This window comes from Otolemur garnettii, unplaced genomic scaffold (assembly GCF_000181295.1).
Source record: "Otolemur garnettii isolate 467f Iridium unplaced genomic scaffold, OtoGar3 scaffold00035, whole genome shotgun sequence".
Classification (NCBI taxonomy): domain Eukaryota; kingdom Metazoa; phylum Chordata; class Mammalia; order Primates; family Galagidae; genus Otolemur; species Otolemur garnettii.
In genome coordinates this window covers 1,533,489-1,542,784 of record NW_003852430.1, presented here as the reverse complement: position 1 = coordinate 1,542,784, position 9,296 = coordinate 1,533,489, and the positions used below count along the sequence as shown (strand labels likewise).

General features: G+C 45.5%; 1 protein-coding gene and 1 pseudogene across 3 annotated transcripts in view; both read right to left on the bottom strand.

The window, feature by feature from the left end:
- The window catches only part of LOC100949021 (glutathione S-transferase A3-like), an 11,491-nt gene extending 3,858 nt beyond the window's left edge, over positions 1-7,633 (bottom strand). The window contains exons 1-5 of one of the 2 annotated variants that reach the window (XM_023513148.1): positions 7,553-7,633; positions 4,463-4,570; positions 2,187-2,238; positions 1,210-1,342; positions 444-447 (exon numbers count right to left, since the gene is read on the bottom strand). In XM_023513148.1, coding sequence (XP_023368916.1) covers positions 444-447; positions 1,210-1,342; positions 2,187-2,238; positions 4,463-4,549 — 276 coding nt within the window. In that variant the 5' untranslated portion in view covers positions 4,550-4,570; positions 7,553-7,633. Of the gene's footprint in view, positions 1-443; positions 448-1,208; positions 1,343-2,186; positions 2,239-4,462; positions 4,571-7,552 lie in introns of both variants that reach the window. The other variant, XM_012805085.2, reaches the window with a different exon arrangement.
- LOC100956587 lies at positions 5,868-6,633 on the bottom strand (annotated as a pseudogene). The gene has a single exon (XR_153585.3). The product of XR_153585.3 is annotated as a peroxiredoxin-1 pseudogene (transcript).
- Positions 7,634-9,296: the final 1,663 nt, after the last annotated feature.

The following is a 9,296-nucleotide window of genomic DNA, read 5'->3' as shown; positions in this document are numbered from 1 at the left end:
GGCTGGATTTGAACCCACCAGCTCCAGTGTACATGGCTGGTGTCCTAGCTGCTGAGCTACAGGCGCTGGGCCTCTGCAATATTTTTTTTAAATAACAGCTTATTGACATATGTTCACATACTATAATTGTCACTCATTTGAAGTATACTATTCAGTGGATTTCGATACATGCGCAGAATTCGGCAAATATCACATCATTCTAACTCCAGAACCTTTTGGCACCCTGGGAAGAAAATCTGTACCCACCGACAGTATTCTTCATTTCTCCCCAACCCCCACTCCTCTAGCCCTATTATTCCACTTCCTGCCTGTATAGATTCCAATATTCTGGGCATTCCATACAAAACCAGTCCTATAAATTGTGACCTTCTGTGTCTGTTTTTTTTTTTTTTTATGCAATGTAAGGTCTTTATGGTCAATCGTGTTGCCCAAACACCAAACTTAATCCTTGTCAGAGTCAAATAGTGCCTGGTACATGCCTTTGGCATATTTTGTTTTTCATTTCAACTGCTGATGAACATTGGGCTGTTAACACTTTTTAGTTTTGTGAATATTGCTGTTACTTGCATTGTATTTTTGTGAAATTGCTGATTCATTGGTTGCTCTGTTAACCTTTTTGAGGCATTGCCAGAAGGCCTCACAAGATTATATTTTGAGTCCTGAAGTCAGGACTAGAGCAGACCCCAGTGTGTTGGTGATAGTGAATACATCTGGCTGCTTCAGAATTGGGTCAAAAAGTTAAGGTAACCCAGCTTCCTGGGTACCGGGCTCTACTAACCCTTCTCAAGTGCACTCATACAACTGGGTGATGACTTAGGTTCATCATTCTTGTAATTACTGGAACTTGAGATTCAGCTCCTTTGGGTCCTCCTTCCCCAGCCTTCATCTATACACACTCAAACACTCTGTCCTTTGTCCCCTAGCTATTGGCTGGAACTCAGCTCCTAAAGGCCTGAGCCCCTGGAAACATGATTCCATCACCCTCCTGAGTTCATGGCTCATGAGAGTTGGAAACCTCTGTCATGGGGCTATATCCAGGGGCTGCATCCTGTTTTATGTCACACTTGCCTGACCCCTCCCACGTTACTCTTCCCTCCCGTCCACAGGACTCTGCCATTCTGCAGAATCCCAGGGCCCAGCCTGCTGCTGTCCAGCTCCCCTGCACTGTCCTGGGCCGTCTGGTGGTGTAAGGACAGAAACTGTACCTACAGGGCTCTCTCCTTTATGTCTTTCCCATAGAGATTGTGTTTGCTGGCGATGTAGTTGAGAATGGCTCTCATCTGCACCAGCTTCATCCCGTCAATCTCCACCATGGGCACTTGCTGGAACATCAGATTCCCATCTTAAGAGAAAAGAAAAAGCAAAAAAGAGAAGAAAATGTCTATGGGTCCCACTTTTTCTGGATGAAAGAATAATTGGTGACATGAATGAAGATAAAATATAAACAAAAAGTATTACTTGGTGACCTCTCACTTGAAATAGATTTCTGTTTTTAGCTTCCTGTAGTCCTTTTCCTTATCAATCTTCCTTTTCCTTTATTGCCTTTTTATTTTCAATCCATAGAAATCGTAGGCTCCTCATGTTTTTCATATTGATAAATCTTGATGGATATTTTAGGGAAAAGTTGGGAGAAGCTACAACAGGGTAGCCAGCTGTATGTCATTTAAAATGGGAAGGTTAACGAAAGTGAGTCTCCTTGTTTTCGTGACATTTAAGGTAAGTTCTGAGAGAAGTTTATATGCACTGGTCCCTTTCCATGCTCTTCAAAGCCAATAATATTGCCAGGATATCACCTCGTCAGTCTGGTAGGAGTAAAGAACCGAAGATGGACCCGTATCTACTGTTTTCCTTTAATGCAGGTCCTTGCATGTCCTTGCGTGGGGAGGGCTGTGTGGGATCCTGAGCTGATCACAGATTATTCACAGTGCTGAATGCATGAGACAGGGCAAGGAGAGGGCATTCTCATGAACTAGGGATGGTTCCTTTAGCAAATATTGACAGAAATCCGGCCCTTTTCAGCCCTGAGAGAGTTGCCGGACCTGCTGAAGGAGCCTCCTCCACTTTCTGTTTTCACTTCTGCGTCATCTCCACGCACTACCCCACCGCACCCCCTCACAGGCTGTGCTACACCCTCCCGTCCCTTCTACAAGTTACCCTCACACAGGTATTTAGATACTTGTTCTTACCATTTCTTAGCTTTTCCAAATCGTCTGGAGATTTTATAAATTCCTCTTCAAACTGAAAGCAGAAACAGCAAATGGTTCTTAGTAGTTTTTCCCATAGCATTATAGACTTGTAGTCTCGAATGGCCCCGACCAGAACATAACATGGAGAAGGTGAGATTTCTGAGATGTGCACACATGGATTATGGTCATGAGCATTTGGAAATTATGGCAGTCCCATGAGGAAAGGGGCCAGGGGTGGGGCACAGAGCTGTCACTCTTTACAGCAGAGCCCCTCACCTCACCCAGACCCCACAATGTTCGTGGTGTGTTCTTGATTTGGGGAACAGTCACTGGGGGGAAGGGACCAGGCAGGTCTTCTGGTTATGTTGCTGCAGTAGCTCAGGAAAGCCTGTGTCCCCAGGAGTGATCAGACAGAACTTGTGTATACTTGGCCTGGATTCTGCCAGCAAGAGGCATTTGCTGTAATTTAAATCATTCTTTCTCATTTTATACTTTAAAAAGGACTCTTAGTATTAAAAAAAAATCCAGAATCTGGGGGTTTCTAATGTGTTCCATGCCATACAGCATGTTTTGCATCTGTGCTCACACAGGATCCTGACATAGGGACAGACACGTGACAGAGGTCTATGGGCAAGGGGGGGGCAGTAATTAACAAAGCATTTTCAGTTCGAGACAAACAGAGGGGTGGTGAGTGGTGACTGCATGAGGTGGGATGGGGTTGGTCAGTGTCATGTTGCTCAAGAGCCTGATGGACTTGATCACAACTACCAGCTTTTGGGCACTGGGAACCCAGGGCTTCTGTCAAGCTGGGATGGAGACCAAGGAGCCTGGGTGGTCTCTGCCCTGCCCCCTCCCTCCTGAGCTGCACTCAGCCTGCCCATGGCCCTAACATGTCCCTGAACAAAAAAGCTGACACCTGTATGACCATGAGAGCAGGTTCTTCATTTTCAGAAAGAAAACTACCAGGAATGGCTCTCCCTGGATTCACTGTGTGGTCGTGTCTTCATGACACTGAAGAAGGCTCAGGGTAGAGCCCCACACATCCATGAAGCCGTGGAGAAAGTGCATCCCCAGACTCAGGGCCTCATATGGCTGTGGGGCTGAAGGGAGCACACCCCGAGGTCCCTTCACAGGACACACCCACCCTGACAGCTTCCTTCTCAGTTCCCTCCTGAGGGACAAGCCCTCCTGAGCCTGTCCCTGCCTCTGTCCCCACACACTGGCTGAGCACCTCAGTCTGCACTGGGGAGTGTTTTCCCACAGACACCTCCAGAGGGCAGCACTCCACAGAGTCACCCCCAGACCCTCACCAGCATTTCCTGTTCAGACCCTGGGAAGCAGAGCCTTGTCAGCCTGTGGAATGCTTGGGTGTCCTCCTAGAGGCCCCCACACCTCACTTTAATCACCTTGTCACTTGTCTTCATCCTCAGTGCTTTGCAGGCTGCTATAGGGAGGGACCAAGCCTGTCCTGTGCACTGTCTACCCCAGGGCCTGGCACAGAGCCTGGCACTGAATAGGCGCTCAGCAAAGTAATTGATGAAAGAGTTTACTGAGTCTTTAGCAGGAAGTTTGTTACAATCTATTCCCTCCTTCCCCCACATTGTGCTTTATATTTTAACTTTCATTACATTTAATTTCTCAAATGTTTTACCTGTATTATAGGTACAGGTAAAATCTATAAAAATACATATTACCTAAATTGAATCACCTTATTTTTGACACCTGGCTTCAATAATTATCTACTCAAGACAATTTGCTTTCATTACATGCCCCACCACTCCTCTCCTCAGTTCGTGATATGAAACAAATCTGGGGTATCCTATTATCTCATTCTAAATCCTTGAATGGATCAACTATTTCAAATATAACAACAATAGCATACCCCAAATCACACACAGTTACTCTAAAAATTGACAATAATTCTTTAATATCATCTACTATTTAATGAATATTCAGGTTTCTAGTTGTGGTATAAAACGTCATAAATTACGTTTTAGACTTTAAGTCCAAATCTAAGTAAGGCCCCTATATTATGGCTAATTGATGTTTCCTTTGTTTCTTTGAAAATAACTTTTGTTTATGTGTTCTTGGATGGACAGATTTTTTGCCTTTTCATTTGGTCAAATCAGTCCATGTTTTTCTTAGTAACTAGGAATATTTTCCTGGCAGGCACAACTATTCACGGATCATCTTGTGTGGAAGTCTCCTGGCTAATTAACAGATTTTGAAATAGCCCATTTTAGATCCAACTTAAGTTGACCTCAGTCCCAACCTACCTCTACTCCAGCTGCAGCCAAGAGCCACCGGATGGACTCCATTCGGCCTCGTCCCTTGAAGTAGTGAAGCTTGGGCTTCCCCGCCATAATAGCAGTCTCTTGGTCTCTCTAAACATGAATGAATAAATGAATGAAGGCGTCCACAGAAGAAAATGTACTTTGGGATGTAAGGTTGAATGAACAGCATCAACAATCCAGAAGGAGGATCTGCCTTCCCCATGGCAGGACTGGAAGAGTCCCTAGAAGACATTCCTTGGCCCAACTTGTCACCCGTCAGTCCCCACCATGGCGAAAATGTACCAAACAAGTCTCATGTTTCCCTCTGTCTTCATTTTAGAATCTAAATAGGGCAGCCCGGATCCCACACAGGTGAAGGCCCTGGGAGTCCGGGATGTGACAGGGACACGGGAGGGAGCAGAGTCACTCTTCAGCTCTTTGCCTGTTATGCTGCATTTTGTTCACAAGCAGAACTGGGTTTTAGTTTTGTCCTGACTATCGTAGCCATGACCTAAATGGTTTCTACACAGGAAGGTTCTTATTTCTTTTTTCTATTGCATTTCTGTATTTTTCCACTTCTTTTACAGTCTAGAAAAAGGCTATTTACTGCATTAATTTTCTGTTATAAAGAAAGAAACTAACATTGGTTTAGTGTCTTTGACATAATCTGCGATTTCTCACTTTTATTTATATTAATTTTTCACAAAGATTACTTAATCTTATATGAATCCTGTTATTATCCTCCGTTTTCAGCTCGAGTTATTGGTATCTATAGAACTTTCGTTACACGGCAAACCTGGCACACCCAGCGCGGTTTTTTCATCTGACACCAAAGTCTTGGAGCTTCTCTATGCCAGTGGGTAGGACCTTGGTCTTCTGACACTTGCCCTGGTTTCTTCCTGTGGCATCTTATTGTTGAAGTTTTACAGCCTGTAGGGGGCGGCATTGTCCCTCCCACTAGCAGTGATGGCGCTCTCAGGAAGCAGAGAATTTGTCTCTACGCACAGGATAGCTTTCAAAGTGCCCGCTTCCTGGGGTATGGCGGGGCTGTTTAACAAACAGCACACCTTTCTCCCCCTTCTTTTAGCTTTTCCCTCATAGGGTTCGCCACTTCAGAATACCCTAGTATAGAGTATTGATAACCAATCCCGAAGACTAAATCCACCACTCTGCTGCTTCTTTTTTTTTTTTCTCAATTAAAGTTTAATAGAAACTACAAAGGATGCATGGGCTGATGCCCTCTACTAATAGATAGACCATACAGATCAGATGGCCTGTCCCACAACACAACTCAAGCCATTCCCACCAAGGGAACAAAATCTGGCATCTCCAACCCCCATAAGAAAGGCCTGTCTTATAACACACCACTTCTTGTCTGAACCTAAAGTTTTGTGTTTTACCTATGGAAAAAAAAAGTACAAAAGAGGTTTTGTTCTCATGGCTGCCACTGCAGCCCAGCACTAAAATATCCCAGTGCTCATTTCTGCTTGGAGAAATATTCTTTGCTCTTCTAGATATCAGGCTTGATGGTATCACTGCCAGGCTTCCAGCCAGCTGGGCACACTTCCCCGTGTTTGTCAGTGAACTGGAAGGCCTGAACCAGTCTCAGAGTCTCATCCACAGAGCAACCAACAGGGAGGTCATTCACAGTGATCTGCCAAAGGGTCCCCTTATCATCAATAATAAAGAGGCCCCTGAACGAGATGCCTTCATCAGCCTTTAAGACACCATAATCCTGAGCAATGGTGCGCTTGGGGTCTGACACCAAAGGAATGCTTGTGGGTCCTAGTCCTCCCTGTTTCTTAGGTGTGTTGATCCACACACCAGGTGACAGAAGTGAGAATCCACAGAAGCACCAATCACTTGGCAGTTAAGTTTCTTAAATTCTTCTGCCCTATCACTGAAAGCAACAATCTCCGTGGGGCAGACAAAGGTGAAGTCAAGAGGGTAAAAGAACACAACGTATTCTCCTCTATAATCATGTAGGCTGATATCTTTGAACTGACCATCTGGCATAACAGCTGTGGCTTTGAAGTTGGGGTCAGGGTGCCCAATTTTGGCATTTCCTGCAGACATTTTGCTGTCAACAGTTCTGACAGAGAAGTCATCGACAACCAAGAACCCCCACAGCAGCCAGGAAGAAGACTCCCACTCTGCTTCTTAAACAGAATTAGCAAGGCAATAGAACTCTCCTATGCAGTAGAAACATAATGACTATGAAAAAAAAAATAGTGGTTTTGCCAGGATAGCTTTGGCCAATAGAAGAACCGTGCAAGTGCTCTGTGGGAGCATGGCAGCTCCAGAGAAGGGCATTTGGGGGCTTCTCTAAGGCACAAGTCCACACCCACCTGTCTTAACTATCCTAAAAGGCCTCTACGTTTAGATTCATTGTAATTTTGAGAATGAACCCTGCTCAGCCTTTGGTCCCAGAAAGGCTGAACAAGGAAGAAGAGGAGGAGAAATAGGAGAAGGTCTAAAAAAGGAGATAGTGAGAAAGGGGAAGTAGCACACATCTTGGCATTCAATCGCAAGGTAACTCACGGACCAACAAGCTAACAGATGTGGAATCCGTGTGGACATGGAAATCTAGATCCTAACAGGCCGGCAGTGATATCTGGCTTCCCACCTGAGAGGCAGGAGAGGCACGCAACCACCTGGTTCAATTTCTTTTCATTGCTGAAATGGGACCCCCCCAAATGGGTGGCCCTGCCAAACGTGAATCCACTGTAACTGTGTGTTGGCTCCTGTGTGAATCATACAGTACCTCACTAATTGTGCAACAAATCGAGAGTAAGGTCTGCCACGCCTCCTGACACTGGCATGGAGGCATTTACTCATTGTTCACACTGATGTGGCTCTCGCCTTTCTTATACCATCCAAGTCACTACTCTGCTTTTCTAAATTCCTGAACCTGATTTTTGTATAAAGATATGTCCTTCAGGAACGACTAATCAATGCTTGAATTATCTCCTGGGCACACAAAGATGACACAATAGATACGCAAAGTACCCACACAGAGTAACAAAGTCCCTGTGCTTTCTTAGGGAAGCAGGCAGGAGAGCATTTAGGAAGATTCCTAAGGTCAGTACTCACATGATTAAGTCCTGGCTGGGTCTCTGCTCAGCTCCTGCTGGCCACCTCCTGAGAGGTGTGTCCTGTGTGGCAGCTGCTTTAATACTGTGGCACTTCTGCCCACTGCAGAGGCGGCCCCATAGGGAACAGCCACTCCCACAGCCCTGAGGCTCCAGAGTTACTTGCTAGACTAGGAAGCATGAAGTCAGCGATCTTTCATTGCAAGATTCCCCTAAATGCACTGACAAGGGATTTGGATGTCAGGGTTATTGGGCTGCCTCAGAAGGTCCCTGGGGACCAGCTTGTTTGAACACCCCTTAAGGAGGGTCTCAGTAAATAGGCTGCAGGTTTAGGGCAGAGGAGGAACCCTGTGGGGGGAGGAGGAGAGAGAGGGTGGTGCAGAAAAGGGGACTTGATGGAGAGAATGGGGAGATGGCATCTTTGTAAAAAGGACTCAATTATGAATGCCTTTGCAAAATTCTGTAGGTTCCAAGAACCTAGCTGAGCTGTCCCAGCCCTGGGTGGGGAGACTCAGCTGCCTTCTCTGGGGTCATCTGTGGCTCCTTCTCTGCAGGGGACGTGTTGGCCTTTCTCTAGAGCCCAAGGCTCCTGACACACTGTCTCTTCTGTTTGGAACACGCTCTTCCCCGGACACACTGTCTGTGCTGGCTGGGACACACTTTTCCCCCTCCTCCCAGACATCCTGTCCTTCCCTGTCACATCACTCTTCCCACGTCCTGTGTTCAGTATCTGCTTTCCCCCATTGACCGTGAGCTCCTGAGGGCAAGACTGCTAGTCCCCATGGCTAAGCACAGTGCCCAGGATATGGAAGGGGCTTAATGCACCCTCAGCATTTCTCTTTTCCAGTGTGAATCATCTACCATACACAAAAGTGCTGAGAACAGTGCAATGAGCTGGATGTCCCTCACCTTGCTTCAGTGATTCTCAAAAAAATTTGAAGTAAAGCCTAGACTTTGATTTGCTTCATCAACAATAATTTAATGTGTATCTTTTAAACCCTTTTTATGTAATTATTTACATACAGAAAAATTGCAAAACTTGTATGGAGTTTTCATATACCCTCCACTTGGTGTCCTTTAATCTTAGCATCCTGCACAACCACAGCACAATGATCAGAAGCAGGAATTTAAGACTGATACAGTACTATTAAGTGAACTGTAGACCTTCCTTGGATTTTACTGGTTCTTCAACCAATGCCCTTTTTAAGTCCAAGATCCAATCCAGAACCCACACTGTATTTAGTTGTTGAGACAGTTCCTCAGTCTTTTTTGTCTTTCACAATTGCGGTACTTTTATTTATCTTTTAATTTTATTTTGAAGACAGAGTCTCACTTTGTCACCCTCGGTAGAGTGCCATAGTGTCACAGCTCACAGCAACCTCAAACTCTTGGGCGCAAACGATTCTCCTGCCTCAGCCTCCCAAATAGCTGGGACTACAGGCACCTGACACAATGCCTGGCTATTTTTTTGTTGCAGTTTGGCAAAGGCTGAGTTCAAACCCACCACCCTTGGTATATGGGGCCGGCGCCCTACTCACTGAGCCCTAGGCGCCACCCAGCCTGGTTGGTTTTAATTAATGATTTGGTTTTTAGTATGCTCAACATTACTATGATTCTAAGAGTCAGAGCTACACAAAACAGCACCTCCAGAGATTTGTTGCCAAACCCAAAATGAGTCTGGCCCATTCCTGCTTGCTTGCTGCACAGAATTATCAACTGCTTAGACAACAAGCATAACCAAAGAA